The sequence below is a fragment of the Salvelinus namaycush genome, chromosome 1 (assembly GCF_016432855.1).
Source record: "Salvelinus namaycush isolate Seneca chromosome 1, SaNama_1.0, whole genome shotgun sequence".
Classification (NCBI taxonomy): domain Eukaryota; kingdom Metazoa; phylum Chordata; class Actinopteri; order Salmoniformes; family Salmonidae; genus Salvelinus; species Salvelinus namaycush.
Genome location: NC_052307.1, coordinates 57,205,368 through 57,232,771, shown reverse-complemented (window position 1 = coordinate 57,232,771; position 27,404 = coordinate 57,205,368). Strand labels below are relative to the sequence as shown.

At 45.2% G+C, this 27,404-nt stretch overlaps 1 protein-coding gene across 1 annotated transcript in view; it reads right to left on the bottom strand.

Annotated features, from left to right (window-relative positions):
- adamts18 (ADAM metallopeptidase with thrombospondin type 1 motif, 18) overlaps positions 1-27,404 on the bottom strand; it is a 75,991-nt gene that overhangs the window by 22,428 nt on the left and 26,159 nt on the right. Inside the window, exons 3-13 of the mRNA XM_038999117.1 lie at positions 24,310-24,332; positions 23,230-23,549; positions 10,607-10,874; positions 9,883-10,082; positions 9,584-9,667; positions 9,326-9,476; positions 8,336-8,441; positions 4,390-4,527; positions 4,094-4,247; positions 3,037-3,132; positions 2,271-2,419 (exon numbers count right to left, since the gene is read on the bottom strand). Of these exons, the coding sequence (XP_038855045.1) occupies positions 2,271-2,419; positions 3,037-3,132; positions 4,094-4,247; positions 4,390-4,527; positions 8,336-8,441; positions 9,326-9,476; positions 9,584-9,667; positions 9,883-10,082; positions 10,607-10,874; positions 23,230-23,549; positions 24,310-24,332 (1,689 nt within the window). The remainder of the gene's footprint in view (positions 1-2,270; positions 2,420-3,036; positions 3,133-4,093; positions 4,248-4,389; positions 4,528-8,335; positions 8,442-9,325; positions 9,477-9,583; positions 9,668-9,882; positions 10,083-10,606; positions 10,875-23,229; positions 23,550-24,309; positions 24,333-27,404) is intronic.

Genomic DNA, 27,404 nt, shown 5'->3' with positions numbered 1-27,404 from the left:
CCCATGCCACATAGTTTACCCACAGTGACAGCATAGGAACACCTGTGCCTGGGAAGGTTACTCTATCATGCCTGTGCTGAGAAGAGAGGTCCTCCGTCAACCTGCTGCAACTGCTGGGAGGAAACACCTGGGCTTACACCATCAGACACACACGCGCCCGCGCTGGCACACACACACACACACACTCACTCACACAAACACACACACACTAAACTGTCCTGGAAATCATATCTGCCATTACATTTCTAAATCATAGTCTTATTAAATTACATTTCTCGATCATAGTCTAATTGGTGTGGCTAACAGATCATCATATTCATCAATATTATGGAACAAAGAAATCAGTGTTCTCAACACACTGGAAAGGTTTGAGTTGAGGTCTTCAATATCATTGACGCAATCAAAGTGGTTGAGTGCCTGGATGTTATCCAATCGGCATGATCACATCCCATCCTCCAAGACACAAACCTGAGAACAAGCCAGATGCTAAGAAATCTAAGCCACCTTTCCATCAATAATGTCCCTCCTTCTTTCAGCTCCTTGTCCCTTTCTGAAGCAGCCAAGCCCTCCGAAGCCAAACATGCCCTCAGAGGGAGTCGTAATCTCAAATGAATACAGAATCTTCTTGAGCTTTCACATCAATCTGACTACTAGTGGTTGTACCAGGCAACAAGCACACAAAGCCTGACATCAATCAGACGTATTCTGAGAACAATCTAGCAAAGAGATAATTATTTCACCTTAATTTAACTAGGCAAGTCAGTTAAGATCAAATTCTTATTTACAACAACAAGCTGGTTGTGATACAGCCTGGAATCGAACCAGGGCCTTAGACCACTGCACCACTCGGGTTCCCCCAAGTGCACAGAAGATCTGACAAACTAATATGGACCTGAGAATTGAATCTAGTGTTGGGGCATTTGTGTGCTATGTCTCTATATTTACTTGTGTGTTCAGTGTCTGCCTCGGGTGTGACTGCTTGAAGAAGAAGAGGTTTGTGTTTCCTAGGGAAGTCAGAAGATTGGACGAGTAGCTTGAGGCAGAGCATTGAGTAGCTCTGTGGGCTGAGCAGGTTAAACTGGCATGAGAGAGAACCCTTTAATCTGGCCTGCTGTCTGTTTGTAGACTGACAGATAATAGAGTTTAATGGGCTGACAGCCAACTGGCAGGCAGGCAGCCAGGCAGGCCACGCTCGCAGGTGCTCAGTTAGTAAGTCAGGGGGAGCTGACTGGGAGGAAGGCCATGTTTACCTGTCCAAATCCAACGCTGTTCTGTTTGCACAGAGCAGACACACTGTATGTGGAACTCTTCATGTGTTCTATGGTGGTGCTGGTAAAGACTTAGCGAAGACAAGCAACAGTTGAGGTAAAATGTGGCTAATCATGCCTCAAGCTCATCTATCCATCAGCCGTCTTGTATGGAGCGTTACCTCTGCAAGACAAGGTAAAGCGCCTCAAAAGAGGGAGGAGTAACTATCACAGTAATAATCCTCTCTGGGGTATTACCAGGGGTTCTTGAGTTCACCCAGTGCAAATCTAGGCTTGTTATGGTAGGGGAGAGTGGGGTAAGTTGAGCCAAAGGGGTAAGTTGAGCCACCATACACAACATTAATAATTTGACCAAATATTTAGGAAGAGGTCATCATTTCATGGAGTCATGGAAAAAGTGGTAAACAAGTTAGGTCCAAAAAACTGATTCTCACCAAGTCAAATGAATTTGGTGTGTTAGACGTTTCAAGTAGAACATTTTAAGATTGTTCTATACACCAGTTGGGGTCTCTATAAGTGTGAATATGAGGTCCTAAACCTAGCATGAAAGTGCATCCTTGTAGCTTTGTGGGCTAATATAGTCAAAATGTTTGTCTTGGGGTAAATTGAGCCAATGGCCATTGGGTAAGTTGAGCCAATGGTTAAGCCAAGAGCAAGTTGAGCAAATGTAAGTATTTTCATTACAGGCGTAATGCAAGGCATTATCGCTGGGATATGAGGTAACAGCAGGGCCTGACTTATGTTAATTTGTAGACGGCTTAACTTACCCTGTCCCATGGCTCAACTTACCCCATCCCTGGGGTAAGTTTGGCCAAGATACCACTTTTTAGAACAAGCTTTGTTTTCAAAACTGTAATTTTTACATGAATTCGGATTATTGCCCATATTACCCCACTCTCCCCTAGTAGGCTATGCATAAAAAGAGCCCAGAGTGAGACTCTAAATCAGTAGTGAACTCTTATGACCCCACCTGACCCCCTAGTATGACTAACAGAACTGTACCTGGGGCTGGTGCAGGATCGCTCCCTGTACATCACCCCTCCCCCACAGGTCCTGGAACAGTCCGACCACTCCAACCATCCTGACCACTGACCGTTAACAGCTCTCGGACCGTGGTCACCATACTTCACACACTGGCCTCGCCGACACCACTGTTAAGAGAGAGAGAGAGAGAGAGAGAGACGAGAGAGAGAGACGAGAGAGAGAGACGAGAGAGAGAGACGAGAGAGAGAGAGAGAGAGAGAGAGAGAGAGAGAGAGAGAGAGAGAGAGAGAGAGAGAGAGAGCGAGAGAGAGAGAGAGAGAGATGAGGGCGGGGTGGAGAGGAAAAAGAAAGTTGAGTTAGTATCGGTGGTAGGATCTTTGGCTTGCCCCAGTGCTGAGGTTCCTGGTTTGGGTGAATGCCCAGCACCACACCTGGAGACCTAGGCCTATCTGAGCCAAACCACACACTCACACACATCACCACCTTTCTTTCTCTCCCAATATCATCTTTCACTGTGGAAAAAGAATAGGAGACTTGTGTCCTTATGGGACATTTAACAATGCACAAAACGCTCCTGCAGGTGTGTGCATATGTGGATTTGTGAGTGAACCTGTCTTTTGTGCTTGGGCCTTGGGCATTTGTATACGCGTCCCTGTGTGTTTTTACGTCTGTGTGTGTTTGAAAGTGTGTTACGCTGAATGATAATGTTAGAGGAGAAATCCCTGTCTCCTCCCATCCCATTCACGATGGGCAACATTGCCATGGAAACAGATGGTACACTTACCATGTCAGTCCCACAGCTGGTGCCCTCGGCAGCGGGCATGAACTTGGTCTCACACCGGTGACCTGTCCTGTGGCACCACAGTGACTTACAGATGTCCTGCCGAGTGACCGAAAACACCAAACAGTGAGTCCAGCATCTGCCTCCCCTCATCAGAACACCACCACTACACCACCAACACCCCACTGCCATGGTTACACGCAATAATCCCCCATTTCCAAAAAACCTGTCAAAACCAATCATTGTATTCCCTGAAACACGCTATTCATGTATCTTTTATTTCTTCCCACAATGCAGTATGTATGGAGAGATGAGGCATTGGGAGCCAGGCAGTGGACCTGTGCCACGCTGGCGTGCCGCCCGATTGCATCTGGCAGACAGCTAGCGAGACCGGGGTTGTGAGAGAGCTGGTCCCCCTGTGCTAATCTAGCTCTGCAGCAGACTGACTGAGCTAGTGTGCCACGGCCAGCCATAAGAGCAGAGCACGCGGCTAATTAGCTCTCCTCTGCACCGCACGAAACGACTGCAGAATCCCAACAGGGGGAAGAAACACGGGGAGGCAAACATCCCAAATCCTTGTTAATTAAGATGTAGAGTCACCTACGTCGAGGTTCAGGAGACGGATTCAAACTTAGGGCTGGGGTTCAGGAGAACACAAAAGGTTGTATGGGGGATATACAATGGAGCATGCTATACCATGAGCACTAATCCTACAGATGGACTGGTATGGATGTTGATTTCCCACACACAACCTCCTTTTCTTGACCCGTTCCTTATTCATGCTGGATTTGCATGTCAATGCATTTCTTGTTGAATGTATTATAGTGGAAGCTTATAGAGGCCCAATCCCTTAGGGTTGTGTTCAAGTCTGTTGGACCCGTTTTGAATACTGTAATGGGAGATTAAATATGGCTGTTTTAGACGTAGAATGGTTTGTCCCAGAAAGATCATGCAAATTAAATAATACTGGTTTTAAACCCTGCCTAGGTTTCCCAGTAGCACACTTGTCAGACAGTTTCATGCAACCCCAGTAACGAATGTGCCTATCAGTGTCAGGTACCTTGACAAAGTCCAGGTTGCACAGTTTAGCCTTGGAGCCAAACTGCCACTTGCACTGTGTGTCAGCATCATAGAGCTGACCTGGGAGCTGCTCTGGGTATTTATACTGCCCAATCTGCCCGGGCTCATCCACCAGACATGATGCTTGAGCTGTTCTGTGGAATAAAACCAAGAAACACTGAACAATCAGACAGGGACCTATCATTAAAGACTAATAAACACAAACAGGTGCATGAGAACCACACTACATTATTACATGCATGGCAGCCATATCAGAGGTCAATATATAAGGCTTACCCAAGGAAGCGGCTGAGGTATTGGCGACTGCAGGCGGACCAGGAGAAGACCCCGTTATTTCCTGCCAGGGTTGGAGACATGATGTTTCCTTCAGCTTTCCGACAAGGATTCCCCTCTCCATCATGGATCATCCCAAAACTACCAGAGAGACAGATCATTAAGAAGTAGAGAGAGAGAGAGAGAGAGAGAGAGAGAGAGAGAGGTTTGAACTCTTACCTTAGTAACCTTACAACATTTAATTTTTTATAAAACTCGTTAAGCTCCATGGAGTGTGAATGGTCACACATTGCCTCACGCTTGTTTTAGAAACAGATGTGTTATAACCAGGCATGTGCTGATACAGCATTAAGGTCTACCCTCCTACAGAACAGTACATAGCTGAGGTTCACTAGTCTGTAGAAGACCACGTCATCTATTTAGAAATGACATCCCCTCAATTTGTCAGTGATTAATGGTATTGGGCCTGGAAGTGGTTTTCATCTGAACAACGTGCAAATTCTGGGAATGATTCCTATTCATTTGACCAAAGTGATTAAGCCATTGAATGTTACAGGGATTCTGACATGTTACCGGCTCGTCGTATCGAAGGAACATGTTCTTTCCCGTTTGTGTTGAGAGAGTGCCAAGCAGACAAAGGGCTTTACCGTAATAATTCAATCTCAAATGTCAAATATAAACTGCCTCTTATCTCGATGGAAACGTGTAAACACAAACAGAGCATGCCCATCGCCTGTGGCACTTTAAATGGTTTCACACATTGTCATAGAGCAAATTAAGTGCTTTGCTCATGTAATGCTATTGTTTCAGTCCGTATCTTTTGCATCTTTGATGTGGCACTGTAGATTAAAGCCGTCACATTGCAACTAAGCACGACTTTCTATAAAAAAACTAAGCCTGTGTCACGTTCCTGACCGGTTTTCTGTTATTTTGTATGTGTTTGACGGTCAGGGCGTGAGTTTGGGTGGGTAGTCTATGTTATGTGTTTCTATGTTTGTTAAAGGGTGACCTGATATGGTTCTCAATTAGAGGCAGGTGGTTTTCATTTCCTCTGATTGAGAGCCATATTAAGGTAGGTGTGTTCACTTTGATTGTTGTGGGTGGTTGTTTCTTGTATCTGTGTTTGTTGCACCATACGGGACTGTATCGTTCGTTCGTTTTGTTTATAGTCAGTACTGGTTCGTTCGTTCTTCGTTACGTGTAAGTTCGTAGTCCAGGTCTGTCTACTTCGTTTGTTGTTTTGTATTGTTGTTCAAGAGTTTTTCCGTCTTCGTCTGTTCCTTGTAATAAATAATATGTATAACTCCAACGCTGCATTTTGGTCGAATCCTTGCTACTCCTCTTCGGATGAAGAGAAGGAGGAAGCCCGTTACAGAACCACCCACCAAACCCGGACCAAGCAGCGGGACCACGAACAGTGGTCCACGAAACAAGGATTGCAGGATTTCTGGAGTTGGGAGGAAATCATAGAAGGAAAAGGACCATGGGCTAAGGTGGGAGTGAATCGCCGCTCTGGGGAGGAGAAGGAGGCAGCCACAGCCCAGGAGCGGAGATATGAAGGTACGCGGCTAGCACGGAAGCCCGGGAAGAAACCCCAAAAATGTATTGGGGGGGGGGGGGCTAAGAGGTAGTGGGCCGAGGGCAGGTAGGAGACCTGCGCCCACTTCCCAGGCTAACCGTGGAGAGCGGGAGTACGGGCAGACACCGTGTTACGCAGTAGAGCGCACGGTGTCTCCTGTACGTGTTCATAGCCCGGTGCGGGTTATTCCACCTCCCCGCACTGGTAGGGCTAGATTGGGCATTGAGCCAAGTGCCATGAAGCCGGCTCTTCATATATGGCCTCCAGTACGTCTCCTTGGGCCGGCTTACATGGCACCAGCCTTACGCATGGTGTCCCCGGTTCGCCTTCATAGCCCGGTGCGGGTTATTCCACCTCCCCGCACTGGGCGGGCGACGGGGAGCATTCAACCAGGTAAGGTTGGGCAGGCTCGGTGCTCAAGGGAGCCAGTACGCCTGCACGGTCCGGTATTTCCGGCGCTACCCCCCCGCACCAGCCCAGTACCAACAGTTTCGGCACCACGCACCAGGCTTCCAGTGCGTTTCCAGAGCCCTGTTCCTCCTCCACGCAATCTCCCTAGGGTGCGTGTCTCCAGCCCAGTGCCTCCAGTTCCGGCACCACGCACTAAGCCACCTGTGCGTCTCCAGAGCCCTGTACACACTGTTCCTTCTCCCCGTACTCGTCCTGATGTGCGTGCCCTCAGCCCGGTGCCATCAGTGCCGGTACCACGCACCAGGTCCATAGTGCGTTTTGAGAGGCCAGTGTGCCCTGTCCCTGCTCCCCGCACTAGCCTGAAGGTGCGTGTCCTTAGCCCGGTGCCTCCAGTTCCGGCACCACGCACCAGGCCTACAGTGCGCCTCATCCGGCCAGAGCCATCCGTCTGCCCAGTGCCATCTGAGCCATCCGTCTCCCCAGCGCCATCTGAGCCATCCGTCTCCCCAGCGCCATCTGAGCCATCCGTCTCCCCAGCGCCATCTGAGCCATCCGTCTGCCCAGCGCCATCTGAGCCGCCCGTCTGTCCCGAGCCGTCAGAGCCGTTAGTCAGTCAGGAGCCGCTAGAGCCATTCGTCAGTCAGGATCTGCCAGAGCCGCCAACCAGACAGGATCTGCCAGAGCCGCCAACCAGACAGGATCTGCCAGAGCCGCCAACCAGACAGGATCTGCCAGAGCCGCCAACCAGACAGGATCTGCCAGAGCCGTCAGCGAGCCATGAGCGTCCAGAGCCGTCAGCGAGCCATGAGCGTCCAGAGCCGTCAGCCAGCCATGAGCGTCCAGAGCCGTCAGCTAGCCATGAGCGTCCAGAGCCGTCAGCCAGTCATGAGCTGCCCCTCAGCCCAGAGCTGCCATTTATCCAGAACTGCCCCTCAGTCCAGAGCTGTCTCTCTGTCCAGAGCTGCCTCTCTGTCCAGAGCTGCCCTTCAGTCCGGAGTTGCCCCTCTATCCTGAGCTACCTCTCTATCCTGACCTACCTCTCTGTCCTGAGCTATCTCTCTGTCCTGAGCTACCTTATCCCGGTGCTGCCCCTTGTCCCGGTGCTGCCCCTTATCTTAAGGTTACCATTTAAATTAAGTGGGTGTAATATGAGGGTGGTCATTCTAAGGGGGAGACGTAAGCTGGGATTGACTATGGTGGGGTGGGGACCTCGCCCAGAGCCTGAGCCACCACCGTGGTTAGACGCCCACCCAGACCCTCCCCTAGACTTTTGGTGGTGCGTTCGGAGTACGCACCTTGAGGGGGGGTTATGTCACGTTCCTGACCGGTTTTCTGTTATTTTGTATGTGTTTGACGGTCAGGGCGTGAGTTTGGGTGGGTAGTCTATGTTATGTGTTTCTATGTTTGTTAAAGGGTGACCTGATATGGTTCTCAATTAGAGGCAGGTGGTTTTCATTTCCTCTGATTGAGAGCCATATTAAGGTAGGTGTTTTCACATTGATTGTTGTGGGTGGTTGTTTCCTGTATCTGTGTTTGTTGCACCATACGGGACTGTATCGTTCGTTCGTTTTGTTTGTAGTCAGTACTGGTTCGTTCGTTCTTCGTTACGTGTAAGTTCGTAGTCCAGGTCTGTCTACTTCGTTTGTTGTTTTGTATTGTTGTTCAAGAGTTTTTCCGTCTTCGTCTGTTCCTTGTAATAAATAATATGTATAACTCCAACGCTGCATTTTGGTCGAATCCTTGCTACTCCTCTTCGGATGAAGAGAAGGAGGAAGCCCGTTACAGCCTGCATGCATTTCTTAGGACTAATGTCCCACGAATACACTGCTATATAGTAACACGTTCATCACCTGCACTAGGTGTTCTCCTGTTCTCCTAAAATGCATGGGGGTCTATTCTGCTGCATGTGAAGGTAAAGCTAATGGCTAGTGCTAATTGCGAGGGCATTGATGGACTTACTTGTGGCCTGATTCATGAGCGATGGTGAAAGCTAAGCCCAGTCCTGTGTCTTCATTAATCGTACAGCTCCGGTATTTACTACACATTCCACTTATAGGAGCAAAACCTGCAGAGATAAGCAGAGCAAGAAGGAGAAGGAGAGGAGGACATTTAAAAGAGTATTGTAAGGGAGATATCAGGCTCAACTATGTATTCAAACAAAGCTACTATGTCTATCTACAAAAACCATCAGACAACATAACTGTTCTGGGAGAAGGAAGGCCGTAGGCAGTGTTACAAGACAAACTTATTTTCAATACAGGCATTACTATTGCCAACCTAAAAAATGCAAATCCTGCTATTAGAGGGAGCAAAGACTGCTGTTACATGGCAATAAAGGCAGTCTTTACAGTTTAAATGGTCCACGGAGAGCATGAACGCTATGGATTGTAGCATGAAAGCTGTGGGTTGTGTTACAAAGAGCATATTTAAATCAAAGCCTCGCTTGCTCCTCACACTGTACGTCCCAAAGTGCATACTTGTGGTTTAGGGCCGTTGAGATGAATTAATTATAGTTGGCAGATGCTTCAATTTTAACTGATCTGACAATGCTGCCAATCGTTCACACTAGTGAAGAGAAGAAGAGAACAGGATGGGTGTAAGATGTGTGTGGGTGGGTGCATGTGTGTGCGTGTGAGTGCGTGCGTGCATGTATGCATGGCCATACTTGTGTGTATGTGTGTGTGAGTGAGTGAGTTTTGACAAGGGTGTATTTAGTGCAGGTGAAATCCCCTGCCGGAGGGAGTCCAGGCAGAGCATGCAGGATCCCGCCCACCCTGGAAGTGACCCCATGATCTCTGGTGCTGTCTAATCCCCCAGCAGCACCATGACTAAGGGCTCTAATTCCAACAGTCCCCTCAGGAGCCCTGGCTGACCTACTTCACCCCCGCCCCCACCCCTACCAACTCCCCCACCCACCCCCCCACCCCCCCACCAACCCACCCCCCTTACCCAGGGTGTCACAGGGCTCGTTCTTCCAAGAGCAGATGTCCAGGCCGGTGAGGAGCACGGCATGGTCGTGGCGCTTACCGATCAGGCCCGACTGCCACTGGCAGAAACTGTTGAGAGACTGGTCGGCGTGGTGGTTGATGGACAGGCCGAGCTGGGGAAGAGACAGAGAGGAAGAGATCAGAAGGGGAGACTGGAGAATTCATGACGTTGGGGAGGCTGGTGATTTTATTGTCAGGCACTCAGATCGATGTGACTCACTGGGTCTTGCTCTAGAAGAAGCAGGCTGACCACCACAATGTTGATATCAGTTCCGATGGTGCCGTCTTTGAAAAGGCTGGAAACCTGAAACAAAAACAACCCAGATTGCCAGTTGTAGATTAACATTTCGGTTCAAATGAATCGTTGCTTAACATTTTGTGGGAAGTAAATACATAAATCATGACATTCATTGCTTGTCAAGCCTTAGGCCAGGGTTTTGCTTGAGGATAAAATCTACTTTGGGATACAGTATGTTACATGACTGATGACTGACTGACTGGTGTCCCTCCCCTGCTCACCATGTTCATAACAGTGAGGACGTAGGTGGTGACGTTCTCTCTGCCGTGTTTCTCCAGCATCTTCCTGTCTGCCACCACCAGCGTTTCCACATTCAGGGTCCCCACCTTGTTAGACGTGATGGGTGATCGCTTCCCCCTGCCTGGGAGCTCAAACTCATCAGGCATGGCGAGACGATCCTCAGCAGGGGGCTTGGGAGTGTCTGCAGAGATATGGTAGACAGATAGAGGGCAGGTAGGGAGGGATAGAGATATGAAGAGAGAGAAAAAGGAGACAGGGGGAGAAATGCTTTGGAAAGGAGCTCAAATGACAGCTCCTCCTTCTTCCTGGACCTTTCCCTGATAAGAGCAAGGGGCCGGCAGAGCGTTGAAAGAGCAGGAAATATTCAAAGTCATTCACTCCTCATGCTGCTTCTGAGTATTAATTTCAATAAAGGCCAGCTACTTTATACCCCTATTCTATCTGAGCACTATTTCTTTCAAAATACATTATACACATTACATCATAAACAATCAGTAGTGGAACATTTGAACATTTTTACCTTCATTTTTTTTATTTGTCATTGTACTGTTATCATTCTGTTCCTGTGATAAAACTACAAAGCATGTCTCTCTACCATCTTTACTACCACTGTCCTGTACACACAGTCCCACGTGACTGTAATGTGTTTTTCTCATGTGAGCGGATCAAAGGCAGTCATAATAATAAGGAAGTTCCCTTACATACATTGCTTGCGGCGTCCACAGAAGTGTTGTCTCTGCAGCTTCCCGTGCTGGTAGTCGTGGTGATGCTGGTGATGGTGCTGTAGATATGGGTTGTCAGGTTGGGAGCTGTGGACAGACCTCTGGCCACCATGGACTTTGTGTTCAGCCGAGCGTTTGTAGACCACGTGTGGGTGGTGTCCACTCGGGGAGCTGTAGTTGTGCTCTGCAGCTAGGTGCTGGGGCAAGGGGGCGATGAAGTACTCATCATCAGACATCCGGATCAGACCTGACTGAAGAGCACAGATACCCCTGGGCCTTAGATTTATTCATCAACATTAAACATTCATCATGGTGGATGAGGACGAGAGTCGGATCAGTAATAAGTCATGTAGATTGTCATGTGTTAAGGAATGGCGTAAGTAAGAGGTCTGTCAGCAGTTCCTAGATAAGGCCTGAAGGGACATAAAAATAGAGAGGAGTCATGTCAAACCAGACACAGACACAAGAAACCCTGGGACAAGGTGGTGTCTCCATAGGTCAGGCTCCCACAGGAATGTGACTTACTGTCTGTCAGCATGATAACACAGGGTACAAGAGGTAGTCTGGGGCAGCTGCTCCTCAACACAGGATTCCTAACCCAGAAGGTTAGTGGGTTCTGAGACAATCTAGAACCAACTCTTACACTGTAAAGGGGTTGCTGTGAATTTGACATTAACTTACAGGAAGCTCAGTGGCAAGTAAAATTATGTATTTCATATTACAGTACACCTACTGTAATACAAATACGGTATCAAAGAAAGTACTGTGTAATTACACACAGTACAATACTGTAGAATTGACTGTATTATACTGTACAAAAGTCAATGCTACCGTAGTCAGAATGAATGAATGGATACATTTAATTAATTGAGGGGAAAAGTTTGTATTTACAGTATTTTACTGTAATTACAAGGAATTGGTAAAAGCAGGTAGGTGGCTAGGTAAAGTGTTTACACATTACAACATATTTATGCATATTTGGTGTTTTAGATCACTTGCACTTCTAGAGGCCTTAACAAAGTATTTCAAACTGGCAGCTACAGGGCGACTACAGGGCGACTACAGGGCGACTACAGGGCGACTACAGGGCGACTACAGGGCGACTACAGGGCAAAACAGACCAAAAGGACATGGCAAAACACTCAACCATTTAAGGTTCAAGTCTTGCTGCCATTCCAATCTTTAAAACGAATGGTGCACTATAACCACATAGGAGTTCAATTTGTACAGCATTCTCACTCATGGGTGAAACAAATATAGCCTCTAAACAAGGCACGCCTCAAAATATGTTAATGAGACATAAACAACAATTCTATGCACCCAAAATGTTTTTGGCGTTCCAAAGATACGGTACCCAAAAGTGAAAACATGAAGCAGACCAAACTTTTTGGTCCTTTAAAAACCTGCTGTAAGAAAAATATTGTGAGCTATAGCTTGGAAAATAAATACATGTGACTCTGAATGACAACATAATGATGTTTGTTTCCAACATTAGCGCTGTTTTCCTAAAGAAGTTAAATATGCTTTGCGTTTTGTTTCTTTGTCACGATAATAACCAGTATTGTGATACTTGTATCGTCCCGGCCCTAGTATTCTAGGAACAGTACCATTCTACTGTTGATAATACCCCACATTACTGTATAATTACAGTCTTCAGTTACAGTGTAGTTTACCTCTCAAACACGGCCTTTAAAAAAACTGCTGTGCACAACCTAAGTACTGGCAGTCGCCATGGATACAGCAATCAGATACAGTGAAAAAATATATAAAGTAGCATGATGCAAGAGCTTTATATATGATAGTGCAGTCAGAGTGTAACTGGTAAAAGGTTGCTAACTAGTAGTGTTTAAAATGCTTGCAGGTCAACAGAAACAACAACTCAAAAACTCAAAGTGAAAAAAGTCCCTTTGAACAGACCTCTGCTAAAAACTGCTCTTTAATTAACCAGCTTTTCATGTAAAGGATTCCAATACACTCCAAAGAAAGGAATAAAGTGTTGAGACAACCTCTTGGAGACTGCCTGTAAAAACACATTAAGGCGGGAGGCCATTAATCTTCAACATCAGCATGGTCCTGTTATCGGACCTAGCACTGGAGGAGACTGAATCAATTTGATTAGCGAAAAGAGCTGAAACACAGCGGTATTCACTTTCCCTTCACATGTTAGAGGGCTACAATGTATGAGATAGCCTCTCTATGGAACCCTGTCAGCAAGCCAACCACTGATTGAAAAGATCCAATATTGGCTCTTTGTCATCCTCCGAGGCAGATAGCTAGGCTTTTCTTCAACACTCTCCCTGTGTGTGTGTGTGTGTGTGTGTGTGTGTGTGTGTGTGTGTGTGTGTGTGTGTGTGTGTGTGTGTGTGTGTGTGTGTGTGTGTGTGTGTGTGTGTGTGTGTGTGTGTGTGTGTGTGTGTGTGTGTGTGTGTGTGTGTGTGTGTGTGTGTGTGTGTGTGTGTGTGCAGTTTGATGATTACATGGAACAATAGGGAGGTGGAGAGAGGATGTTCAAGTCAAAAGTAAAAATATTGTTTCATAAATTAGGCAAAGGTCAATCACAGAACATAAGGCAACAAGCTACTGTAACACCTCTGAAAATGCATTTCACTTACTCACTAGTCAGCTTTCTGTCTATGGGCCATGTGCAACTGCTTCAGCACCAAGTCTTACATTTGGCAATCCATAGCAGTATGATTCATCTTTGAACGTTTGACATATTGATACAGAACACTTTCCAATTAATAAAACATTTATAATACATATAATACAACTGTAGAATCCTTATTTATACCATTACATTATATGGAGGTGTAAAATATTATTTCAAACATCACCACAGGCTGACAGTTTAATTTATACTCAAAATAAATATAAACGCAACATGCTAAAATTTCAAAGATTTTACTGAGTTACAGTTCATATAAGGAAATCAGTCAATTGAAATAAATGTATTAGGCCCTAAGCTATGTATTTCACATGACTGGGAATACAGATATACAGTACATCTGTTGGTGACAGATACCTTAAAAAAAAGATAGAGGAGTGGTTCAGAAAACCTGTCAGTATCTGGTGTGACCACCATTTGCCTCATGCAGCGCGACAGATCTCTTTCACATAGAGTTCATCAGGCTGTTGATTGTGGCCTGTGGGGTGTTGTCCCAATCCTATTCAATGGCTGTGCAAAGTTGCTGGATATTGGCATGAACTGGAACACGGTGTCCAGAGCATCCCAAACGTGCTCAATGGGTGACATGTCTGGTGAGTATGCAGGCCATGGAAGAACTGGGACATTTTCAGCTTCCAGGAGTTGTGTACAGATCCTTAAAACATGGGGCTGTGCATTACCATGCTGAAATATGAGGTGAGGGTGGCAGATGAATGGGATGACAATGGGCCTCAAGATCTCGTCACGGCATCTCTGTGCATTCAAATTGGCATCAATAAAATACAATTGTGTTCGTTGTCCATAGCTTATGCCTACCATTACCATTACCCCACAGCCACCATGGGGCACTCTGTTCACAATGTTGGCATCATCAAAACGCTAGTCCACACGACCACACGACATGTGGTCTGCGGTTGTGAAGCCGGTTGGACGTACTGCCAAATTCTCTAAAATGCCGTTGGAAGCGGATTATGGTAGAGAAATTAACATGAAATGATCTGGCAACAGCTCTGGTGGACATTCCTGCAGTCAGCATGCGAAATGCACACTCCCTCAAAACTTGAGACATCTGTGGCATTGTGTTGTGTGACAAAACTGCACATTTTAGAGTGTCCTTTCATTGTCCCCAGCACAGGTGCACCTGTGTAATGATCGTACTGTCTAATAATCAGCTTCTTGATATTCCACACCTGTCAGGTGGATGGATTATCTTGGCAAAGGATAAATGCTCACTAACAGGGATCTTTACAAATTTGGGCTGAACATTTGAGAAAAATAAGTTTTTTGTCCATATGGAAAATTTCTGGGATATTTTATTTCAGCTCATGAAACATGGGACCAACACTTTACATGATGCGTTTATATTTATGTTCAGTGTAGTTTTGGTTAGTTATAGTTGAGCATTTGTAATGCATTTGCAACAGCCCTCCAGCTTAAGGTTTGCAATATAAGACAAGAACAGAGTCAACATTAATCTGGCAGCAACGACCGCATCCAAGACGTTCTGGAAGAGTTCGCTGTGCTGTGCTAGCTGAGCGTGCATTTATCTCAGTCCGTGAAATGTGTCGTGTTGCTGTAGAATGAAGAAGCAGTGGTTTGGTTTATTCCGCCTGGCAGAGCTACCAGACAGACAGACAGGCTGATAAACACCCTGGCCTCTGACAGACCATCCGTTCACTGCTGTGGATGTTCATGTCAGCAGGGTTAGACAGCGTTAGACAGCGCTGGGGAGCAGCGTGTCTCCACTTGGCCTCATCCACAGTGAGTTACAAACAGAGGAATAATGGTGAAATGGACTCTATAAGCATTGGCAGACTAGAGAAAAAAAGATGTATTTTCTCTTGGTCAGCACTACTATATTATTATGTATTACCTGGTCATTTGTTTATGTGATGATGTGATTGCATGAGACAGAGAAAGAACTGAGTTAAGAAAGGTGAATGCAATCATTTCATTTTTGTTTGGTTTCCCCAAACCTCTGTCCTTTCTCCCATTTGATGACCAAGTTAAGCAGTTCATTCCACTCTCTGACCATGTCTGAGATCGATCACTAGAGTGCTGAACCTCACACATTCTGTCTGGCCATGGAATGCCATCTAATCTCACCTCCTACTCTCCAAATCCAGCCCAAATAGCTGTGCATTGTCATCCACACCCCTCACACCCCATGACCCCTGTCCATTTTCTACGTGTGACACCCACCTCCCCCTTCACCCTCCTGATCCACATTTCCCCAGACTAGCAGGTGGCAAAGTAAACATAGGCGCACAAAGGGGGAGCCATGCAGAAGCTCTTGTTGTGAAAACAGTGGCAAGCCATGGCAGACTGCCACCATGCACAGCCATCCGCTCCCAGACTCCCACCTCCTGGGACAGGACAGGGGTACAACAGGGGCACTCTGGGGATGCCAAGTCCACCATAACCCCATCCATCTCTCTTCTCCCAGGACCTGACAGAACCACCAAACCACCTCGTATCACTCATTCCTCCCCCGATGAGGATCAAAAGGCCATGTGAGTAACCCAGAGGCTCTTGTCAAATTTGGTTCTTTTTCTCCCATGATAGTAATGGGCAGTAATGGCGTCGGGCATCCGTCGATGTCTGTCAGCCTCGTTCTCTGTGTTGCTCCGGTGCTTTGTTGAGGAAGAGTGATTTCTCTTTCCGATTGATGGGTTTCAATCAAAAGGGGGTTTAAAATAAATGCAGTGACGTCTATTTTGGCCGAGCCACAGGGTACCTTGTGTGCCTTGCCTTCCTGTGTCACATTTTCCTCCTCTTTCTCTAATGTGACCTCGGCAGAGCCCCACAGGCCTTCAAACACTGTGTCCAGACAGAGAGAGAATAACAGTATGACATGTCTTCACCACAGCTGGGCAGCCAGAACAGCCAGGACACCTCCTTATGAACCAGCCCTAGCTAGCCCCCGACACAGGCCATAGTCTAGGGGTAGACAGCGTGAGGACAGAGAGCAGGGAGACACTGACAAACTTGGGGAGGATACACGCTATACTGGACTTAGAAACCATTCCACTTACTTAATAGCCACAAGACTTGAGTGTAACCCGCACTGTCATTTCATTACACTTTTCCACTGCACTGTAAAGATCTGGCAGCCTGGTCGGTCTGGTGACTGCTCCAGCCCTTTGAACTGACGAGTTTAGGGATCTCACCAACTAACTCTCAGCAAACTGTCAAGCAATATAGGCCTATGCATGGATATATGGATGCTATTTGTATAAATCTCTGCTATGCATTACATCAATAAAGATACATATTTTCTGCTCATTTTTGCAGTGGTGACAGTAGTACTTCATCCCAGATGAGCCCATTTTTAACATTAGCATATGTTTTGTAAAGCTACCCTGAACTAAGCCTGTAGCATTAACAAGTCTGACAGCGACCAAATTACTCACACAGACTGAAACTGTAAAAGAGACAAAGATGGAGGAGACAAAGAACCTCTTCCAGGTTCCAACCTCTATCTGTGTAAATCTATTAGCATATTAGCCTGGAATCTCGCTAACCACTTCCTGTTGTGATGTGCCTGCTCTCCTTTAACCCACAACAAACGTTAACCAACACCCTGGAGGAAATCCACTGTTAGCTAGCTAGCGCTTCCCATTGTCTGCCAACCCCCCACGCCACCTCACACTCAATTATCACACATGTATTCCATTTGTCTCAGAAACATACCAAACTTTACTGTAAAATATCTATCAACATCTTCCAGCAGTTAGCAGATGGAGGTGCCTATGCTTGATAATGGGAGGAAATTGATTCCATCTGTCGGGATGTGGTGCGTCTCTCTTCTTGTTCTGCCTGAACTGTATGTCTGTGAGAGTCCTGAGAAGACTAGAAGAACTGCCAGATGAAATGTAAAAGTAGAACACTGGAGGGACAACATGCAAATGAAAACATAAGCGTACTAGTAGCCATAAAATATCAGTAATATCAGATACTGATAGTAATATCAGGTGATATCAGGTACATACCTCAATGTACTGTATTATTTCTGGCATTACATTTAATACATGTTTTGCTATGTATAGTAACATGCTGTTAAATGGATGTTATTCATGACAACATATATCATCTGAAAGGTACTTGAGATGTATGGAATTTCACAGGGAGTAAAGAGACACCAGGTCCTCAGACTTCAAGTAATATTGATGTGGCAGACCTCTAGTGATTTCCTTAAATGTACACTTGTAAGAGTTACACAGATTAGAGGGAGATGTCCTCTGTTAAACACCAGTCTATTTCTCCTCAGACCTGCAGACATCAGACGACTCTCCACCCCCCCACCATTCTCAGTTTACAGCATAACATGCATATGGTTACTCTGAGTAGACAGTTTTCCGAACCCAACAGTCTACATGTTGGGAATTAGCTAATACAGCAATGGTCTCAGAGGACTTTCCTATGGAAGCTATTACAACATGACTTTGCGTTTGCTTTCATGTGGTTTTCTGAGGCCTGTGACTACATACTGTAACCTTACACATTTCGACCATGCATGTCTTCAGTGTAAGCGCGGGACACAATTTATAGCTTGTTCCTTAGGATCTGTTGCGGGGGAAAACGTAATTAGCTTGTCTTTGTGTAAACTGTAGCTGCTTTTAAGGCTCCCAACCATGACATTATATTTAAAATTAGTAAGTGCTTACATGCTGTTAAAGACTGGGAGAGATGTGTGAGAAACCCAAAGCCAGTGATTATAAAGCTCTAAAACACATCTGCACTCCAGCTCAGCGTTACATGTGACCATAGTGTCGGCGAGTGCAGACCAGAGCATCCACATCACTCAGTGTCTGTCAGCTATGGTAAAAGGATACAGGCCATTATCAGTCCAAAACACAGCCCACTTCTGTCTGAGCGGTCTATGTCTCCGTGTCTATCATTCGACCTGGCCAATAATGATTTGAGTTTCCCTCAGCGTTAGCCTAGAGCATTCCACAGAGTGTGTGGCGTCACTAATTGCCTTTAAAGAGCATAGACACCCACTGAGCAGCCCTTGTTCTCCAAATAAAGCACAGGTGGGCCTGGAAACACCATGGCTAATGATGTTATACAGCCCCCTTATCAGCTGAATCGAAATGGGCAAGGTTCACCTCATTTTCCTGTCAGCCCAGTTGGGACCAAGCAACTTCCTCTGACAGTGGATGATGACTCAGCAGGTGGCCAAATTGGGAAGTCCACTATTTCAGGCACTCAGTCCCTCCCAAACTCACCAGAGGTCAGAAATAGAGAGAATGAGAGGATATGAGGGGAAAAGAGAAATTGAAGTAAATATGGGATATACTGTATATGGTTCTGTGTTCAATTTAAGCTAACATCTTTACTGTTTCCATGGCTTCCAGTACTCTGCCCTGAACCTCGGACACGGTCACTAACCAGCTACCATCCAGTACTCTACCCTGCACCTTAGAGACTTTTGCCCTATGTACAGTCATTGAACACCAGTCACTTTAATAATATTTGCATGCTGTTTTATGCACTTTATATACTGTATTCTAGACATGGCTCATCCTATATAGCTGATTGAGGACCTTCTTATTGATGAATGTGTTTGTTTTTTATGACTGTGTTTTTCTTTCTGCTTGCATTTTGTATTCATATTTTGATGTGTGTATTTTCTGTCATTTCTGTAACTAAAGGCTCATCTGTAAAATAGACCTTGGTCCCAGTATGACTCACTGATCAAATAAAACTTCAATAAATAAAGAATCTACTGCTATACACAACTTTTCTATTCACATACTGTCCATACTGTCTATACTCACCATCCACATACATATGTATCATTTCCGAAGCTAATTTCCTGCAATTCTATCCATTTTGCTATGGGGTTGTGCACTGTGTATTTAAATACTGTATTCTCGACATAGCTCATACTAATATATCTACTGCTGTACATATCATTCATAGAATATTCCTTCCTAGATGCGTATAGGTTGCAGTTGGATTACTGTTACATTGCTATTTGGGTTGTAAAATGGATTCGTTACGACATTTCTGAATTTCTTTATTTTTACTTTTTGGATTATGTGTATATTGTTTTGTATTGCTACGTACTGCTGCACTGCTGGAGCTAGAAACACCAGCATTTAGCTGCACCTGTGATAACATCTGCAAAATCTGCCACCAATAAATGTTGATTTGATTTGTTCTGCAACCATGTTTGTGCACGTCTTATATACAGAGAAACATTTTTCACTAAAGCAGCCATACTGGTCACAACGCTATCCTCATTTGACGACAAGCCAGAACCGTTGTCGGAAAAGAACATATTGTCTAACAAAAGGGGTACTGCATCTATTGTGCTGACACAGACGGGTCGAGGAATATGTATGGATTCTGCTTTGTGAAGTGACGACCACTTCAGCGCTCCTCATTCGTCTTGTGTGAGAAACCCGAGCACAATGCCTGTGACAAGAGCAGAATGGCGAGGGCCTGGCTCCCTCTCCTACTGGCATCTAGCGGTGGGCACTACATCACTGTCACCACGGAGACCACCAGGGAATCTCCCTCCGCAGCGCTCACAACATGACCGGCTCACGTCGTATGTGGCATAACAGCCTATGAGTTATGAGTGGGACTAGGGAGCCATAGTAACTACAGAGTTCCAACAGACGTTCCAATTTGTCCAGTCCTCTTATGAAGATGGAGCCCATGGGACACTGAGCAGAGAGAGTTGTGGTTTACAGTAGGTCATATGAGGCGCTGAGAAAGAGCATCAGCCATCTTGTTTATTTCAGGCCTGCGCACAACATTTAAATATGACACTCTCCAGAGAAAAGTTCACTCCAGAACAATCATTTATGGCCACTACATCACCTATAACTCATGTTTAGTAATATATGTAGGACTATAATTCTGATTTAAAAAATAATCCCACTAAACCGGTTATATGACCGATACCACACCACGGGAAGAGGATGAGTGTCTTTTTTTTTTCACACAGTGGAACGTCCTACGACTTACACCTTGTTGAGACAGTCAAATGTGCATGTATGCTGACGTGTTTCCTTTCCTCGGATCATTGTTAAAGGATATCACAACTGTCCCTGCAACAAGGCTCTGAGCAAAATAAACAACCTCCTTTGAGGTGTCTGAGAGCAATACACTGGGGAATGAGAAAAAGAAAAGGAAAAGGGGAGGTTTGTTTTCACACTCATCCCCTAGTACATGGGGGTCATTAAAAAGACCACTAGTACACATCAAAACAGACTCAAGTACTACCCTAATTAGAACCGGTCTACAACTCTGCAGGCGTTGTGGGAAAAGAATACACCTAGCCCTCCCATCCTCGTTTCTAAAATAAAGAAGAACAACAAAAACTTGTTCTCAGAATATATGTGGTTACCTAAGAGAGAGTGACCTGCTTTAATACCACAGGAAACACTGAAAGGAGAGACGTCTCACAGAGACCACGTTTACATGCGCACAGTATTCCGGATGGTAGCTCATATCCCGCTTTTGGTCTTACTCGGGATAAGCTGTTTACATGAACCTTTGATATCCCGTTCACGAGTATCCCTGTATCTGTAAATAAACAGAATATTCCTAATTGAAGTTCATATGGGTTAAATGGAATAATAACTGAAATCTGGACACTGACTGTAGGCCTATAACCTCTCACATATACAGTAATATAATATTAACTCTTGCAGAATTATGCATTTCTTGCAGTAAAATTATACAACAAATGTTAATTTTGTCTCGGGAACAGGAGTGGAGAAATATGATTTCTTTCTTTCAGCATCCCTTGAGAAAATGTGAATGGGTGCGTAACGTGTTATCTTTGACACTTTTATGCAAGCAGACTATTTCAACCACATAAAATATGCCCCATAGATGAACTTGAAGTCTTATCAGAAACGTGTTTCATCGTTTTCTCAGCTAGCACTTAAAACCTTTAAAGGTGTGGCTGTAACTGTATAGACTAAATAGACATGCATCCTAACGTGGAAGAGGGGGCTTGGGAAAGGTCATGGCCGTGTTTGTCATGGTCGGACACGCTTAGCCAGAGAACCGGAATCCGCTGAAGGGGCAATCTAATGGCTCAACAGCCAGACAATATAGCTGGCCCACACACCAATGATCCCGCCGTCCAATAAGATAATAAATGACATATTAATGAAGGTCTCAGAGAGTGCATCCAAGCCTACTGGTAATAGGCTGGAACAGTTCTTGTTGAGTTCAGTTCAGCTCTTGGGGTCTGGTCCTTGTGAGGAAGGGCTGGCTCTGTCACCCAGTGTACGGAGCGGTGACCTGGGGAGGACAGCAGAGCTCTAATTTATCTCTCCCTGCATTCACAGAGGAATGGGAGAGCATCTTTGAACTTGCACTACAGAGGAACTGAGACCAGCATGACCCTGAAAGAGGGAGTGACTGAGGTCAACCACCGTGACCTCTGGACCAGAGAATGCAGGCAGAGAACTCCTGTGTGCAACCAGCAATAGCTGTACTAGTTTTTTTTTAAACTGATGCCTTCAAGTCATTTGAGGTCAGCAGAAAAAAGAAAAAGAGAAAATACTTTCGACACACAAAGGAAGTACATGTCCTTCTCATGAGGAGTGTAATTAAAAACACCATGTTAAATTATTCAGGATTTATTAAGCAAATCCCCTATCCCCGGTCTTAATACAGAGTCTGCCTGTTCTTGATTTAAAAACAGAATCCCCCTCCATCTGCTGGGGCATGATGCACTCAAACAGTAGTAAAGAGGGCCAGCGTGGGCAGACTGTGGAGGCTGGGGCTTCTCTGACCGACCGTCTGTCTGTGTGCCAGCAGTGGAGACCTACACTACCACAAAGAGGGCCTCCATAGGCCTATAGAGAGAGCAACCATCCTCCCTCGGAGCGCCACTCTAAACTCGGAATTAACATTCTTCTTGCAGAAAAAATCAAGCTCTCACCCAAACAGACTGCCAGTTATCCTCTGTTTCCAGGCAAAAGAAGCTGCTGAGGATCAAGGGGGATGAATGGGTCCTCATTTGTACTTAATCCAAAGCTCCTTGTGAAGGGGAGATGACATGTGGGGTTAAACTCCTCCAGGCTATGCACTCTTTCAGTGCAACAGACAGACCTTCTTTCTTGTGCATTTTTCTCTCTTCCCCTTTTTTCAGTTTTAATGTACTAGTGTAAAAGTAGGTCTTTTAATGTGGCTCTCCCTCCCATCTGAAATCTAAAGGTAGAAGCACATTTTAAGAAACGATAGACTAAGTGAATTTCTGATGGCCCTCAGGTCATCCTTGGGAAGAAAAAAAATAATAACTGGGGAGGAGAAAAACAGATCAAAGAGTCCTTCCAGTCTATTCAAATGCATCTGCTCCCAAATTACATTGTGTCCTTGCACAGTTTTAAAATAATGGGTCACTGCTGTTTTATTGTGGAGAAGCTACTACTAATGAATAGAACAATACAAAGATTAGCACTGCCAGCCAAGCGGCTGAAACTTCACCCTGGGTTTAATTGCACTGAACAAGGGAGATGGGGAAGCAGGGCAAACAAGGAACAAAAGAGCAAGGAGCAAAGGAGGTAGAGGCTATTGGCAAAAATAAAGGCATGTTTTATGGAGGCCTGGTGTCCGGGGTGGGACATGTGATCTGCTTGTCTGCCTAAGGGAGGAAATAGTGAGAGAGGCACTAAGGCCAGCATCTTAAAAAAACAGAACTGTCTCTTTTCCACTCTCCTCCCTTCTTCTTCCCCCCCCCCCCCCCCCCCCCTCTCTCTCTTTCTCACTCCCACACACACACCCCCCTCTCTCATCCTCACACACAGAAACACACACACTCTTTTTCTCTTTCATTGCTTACATTGCATATGATAAAGGTGGTTTGACACAAGGTGTAATACATGACAAATCTAAATCAGGAGAAAAACAAGTGTATGTTTCCTGACGCAGGATAAAGTGTAACGACACGAGGGGACACTCACCAAGCCAGAACATGTAGATATGGCTGCAGAGGAAGCTGTGAGGTTGCGTATAAATCCCTGATACAAGCAGTCCTGATGGGCTGGCTCCTGTGCCAATGTGGTGATGCCCTCTGTCCCCAGTACCTGTACTGTGAAGCCCTCTGCCACTACCATGGCAGGCTGTAAGTCCAGGTGCATGTCCCTCCCGAAGGCAGATAGCCTGTAGTGTACAGGGCCCCCCATGGACGGCAGGGACCTCTTATTCCGACCTCGCCGCAGCATATCGTGGGACACATACCCACCCCGAGCATCCACCTCAATTGGCGTCACAAACATGTAATCTGGGGGAGAACCACAGAGAAGGTCACCACCAAACCCACATCCAATAAGTTCATCTTATTGGCACAAAGCATTTGCACACATTTCAACTCCCTCTAGTCTATTGACACTGATCACGGTATAATTGATCAAACAGTGTTATAATATTTAAGTGACTTATGAGGGGAGCATTTGATATCATACTGGCTTGTGTATTCAGGCCTTTCATAATCAAACCACGTTTCAGATCCAAAAGTTGTAAACGTTATTCCACTACCATAGCCTATATTAATCTAATAAACAGTTATTCAAAAAGAACACAAAGACACCCATCATTTAGGAACAGTATCAGACGCCACGTAGGCCTAATAGGAACGCCCAAATCGTTTTTTACAGTCACATCCACTCTCATTGGTAAATCAAAGAATGTAAATCATCTAAACTCTACCCGCCCCGTCGCCGGCTGCTCAAGGAGGAAACTGCCGCTTCTGCAGGGAATTCCTTCACCGGCAAACGCGCGTGGCTTAAATTTACCAGCCAAGAAGACGAGAGAGGCAGTATGCGCGCAAGGCACCATGAGCGCTTTACCTGGTGACTCATCGATAAACCTGACACAACACATACAAGTAATGCGTTTTATTCTTTCTGAACAGTAGCTTTGTTATTGTTTCATTCGAACGGATTGTAAAAGTTACAGACTGCTGCAGACTACAATGCTGTTAGTAACCATTGTCTTATCAGTTATGGAGAGAAGTAAACAACTGGCCCGTGCAAAATACAAACCATGATTCAGTCCACTGGTGTCACTGGCAAAAGTGGACGAAACAGAGTAAATGGAATGTGAGCAGTAGATATGCAGCGTCTGCAAAACGACAGGTAGCAACAAGTTAATGGCACAACAAGCGCAACAGTGTACTGCAATTTAAAAGTATATCTGATGATACAGTTAATTGTCACCTGCCTTCAATGTGTTCCAGAACCACAGAGTGGATAAAATCTTCACTGATGTGCAGCTGACAAGTGGGATAGGCAAAGTCCATATCAAAAGAAAAAGGCAATCCATGTTGGCATGCAATATCCTCCTCTGTTACCTCCTCAAAAAACACAGAAGTAATAACCTGTGGCAGCGGGTAATGCAACTGTAAGACATTGCTGATTTCTTTAGGTGCCTTTTACATGTGATCACGTCTAGTCCGCCGGGTCCATTTGGCTGTGCCTGGAGAGGTAAAGCGCACTCGTGCGTCTTTCTGAAACAGGTAGCAAATCGCCGGAGTGCTGACTGTGCTCTCTACAGTGAACAGTGACAGTCAGCTCCTGCAGACCGTAAGTAGCACCAGCGGGTGGAAACGGAGATGGGCCAATCAGCAAAGAGCATCATCTTCTCTGAGATGAGTAGCCTACTGTTGTGCAGGAAAGCGTTTAACTCTCTTTGGCTCAGTGTTGAGTTGAACAAATTCGTGCTCCCCGCACAACCCACCGGGCAAAAACAGGTTAAATCAACGTTGTTTCCACGTCATTTCAACCCCCCAAAAATCTATGTGATAATGTTGAATCATGTGGAAACTGATTGGATTTGCAAGGACATTTTTTGTTGTTGAATTGACCTTAGTTGACAACTAACCAAATGTAAATCAAAACTAGACGTTGAACCAGTGGGAAAGAATATAAAGCTCTTCAATTAATAATACCACATCAAGGAAGATACAGAAAGTATTTGATTGGATGTAAATTGTGTAGCCTATAATTCAAGGTCAGATTTTCATTCCACTTCTGGAGTTGTATAAGAAATTGCCCACCTGACTGACCTTTGTATGAAATGTAGGGCCAGAGTAAAGATGAATAAACTATTTGTTATTATAGGCTTATTATAGGCAAACCTTTCTATTCTACAACAGGTCATTCACGCAAATTGGTGAATTACGTGTAAACATAAAAGGATCATTTTTTGCACATTTGGGGTTAGTTTTTCAGTCGAGCAGCCTAGTATGTTTTTTTCATTTAGCGAATGTGTCAGTGGCTTGGACACTATCCCACCTTTGTCAAGAAGAGTATAGGCTAGTGGCCAATACTAGCGGCTGGGGCCCCTAAACGACCTTTTACGTCGTGTATGCCTGAAACCGGCCCTGTTAAACCCGTACTCTTGAAATTATGTTAGGGGTAACGTACGCTTCTAAACTGCGCGCAGTAGCCCGGAGACTGCCGCCCAGCTCACCCCGGACTGCCGCGCAGAAGAAAACAGTTTCAACCCATGCACGAGATGGAACTTCATTCAATTTTCTAGAGTTTCCCCTGTTAGCTATCACTATCAACGTTCCCTTTACTGTAGAACTTGTGATCGAATCAACGCAATATTAGCCACTTTCAATGCAACATACCGAAACAAAAACGAACTATGCAAGACTTAGTATGCAAAACTAACTGCAGGAGATTTTGTTGAAGGCAGAACGCATCTGACACGCACGACACAGCCCGTAATCTACACAGACAAGTGAGGTTTAGAGCTGCAGTAGGCCTATATGCAAATAGCCTATTGCCATATATGGATCTGTGAAGTTGACTTTTTTTTTATCTGTGAAGATAACTTTGAACTGGACTGTTTACGGAATGAGCGGTCATGAGTAAATGCGCTTGTTTTGAGATCAAAGCAAGAGCTGCATGTAGCCACTTGCACGTTTTGTTTGCTAATTAGTGAGTTATTGACCCAGTTATAGATAATTTGAAGTCAGCGATAGGGGAGTGATTGCTTCCTACAAGAGCACAAAACGTGTACATTAAGTCAGGTAAAGAGCATGTTTTTGTGTTAATGGGGCAGTGGTGTATTTGGAGACCGGCTTCAATAAACTACGGTAAGTAGCCAATAGGCAGAGGGTAGCATAATTTGTCTGATTCTCTGTAATAATGCTATGGGAATAATAATGTGTTTTATTTTGTAAAGTGGTTTCTTGCATCAAACAACACAACAATATTTTCAGTCACATCCTTGTCTGAAGGACAAGTTGATAACAGGTTAATGTCAAGCCCTGCATGTTTTTTTCAAAAGTCTCATGGAATGTAGGCCTACATTGAACACCACACATTGTCTGCTACTGTAGGCTGAATGATAGAACAGCTATTTCCATGTTAAGGGATGCATTTCCTCCATTGTTTTTGATGGTAGGCCACTCTGGTAGGCTTACATAATGATCAAATAGCCATAACTGTAACTTAAAGCAGGTACAGCCTCGGTGTTCACAGTATATATATATTAGATTTTTTAATTAAATCTTTATTTAACTAGGCAAGTCAGTTAAGAACAAATTCTTATTTTCAATGATGGCATACACCGGCCAAACCCGGACGAAGCTGGGCCAATTGTGCACCACCCTTTGGAACTCCCAATCACAGCTGGTTGTGATACAGCCTGGAATCAAACCAGGGTGTCTGTAGTGACACCTCAAGCACCTTAGACTACTGCGCCACTCGGGAGCCAATATGCGTGCTGGAAGTTGCACAGAATTTTAACAACGTTAAAGTTTGCGCTCAGCAGACCTGAAATCTTCTCAGTGCCCAAAGAAATTTGAGGGAACATTGGTTAGCCAAACCCCCCCCCCCCCCCCCCCAGGTTTGATTCCAAATCCAATATGGTGTTCTGTGTAGTAATTCCAACAACCCAATAACATATGCCATGGCAAACAAGAGGTAAAACTTGCTCTATGTGATTATTTATGGTGGCTGGGGATTGACTGTGAGATAGTGGCCTCTGTGTACCATGCTTGATCCTCTGCAACCTTTTTACTTTTCCATCAAAGCTCAGGGATCATCTTCAAATGTATATGTGTGTGGAGCTGTGCTATTTTTTTTGCCACATTCAACATACAAAACTCCACCCACAGGCCAAT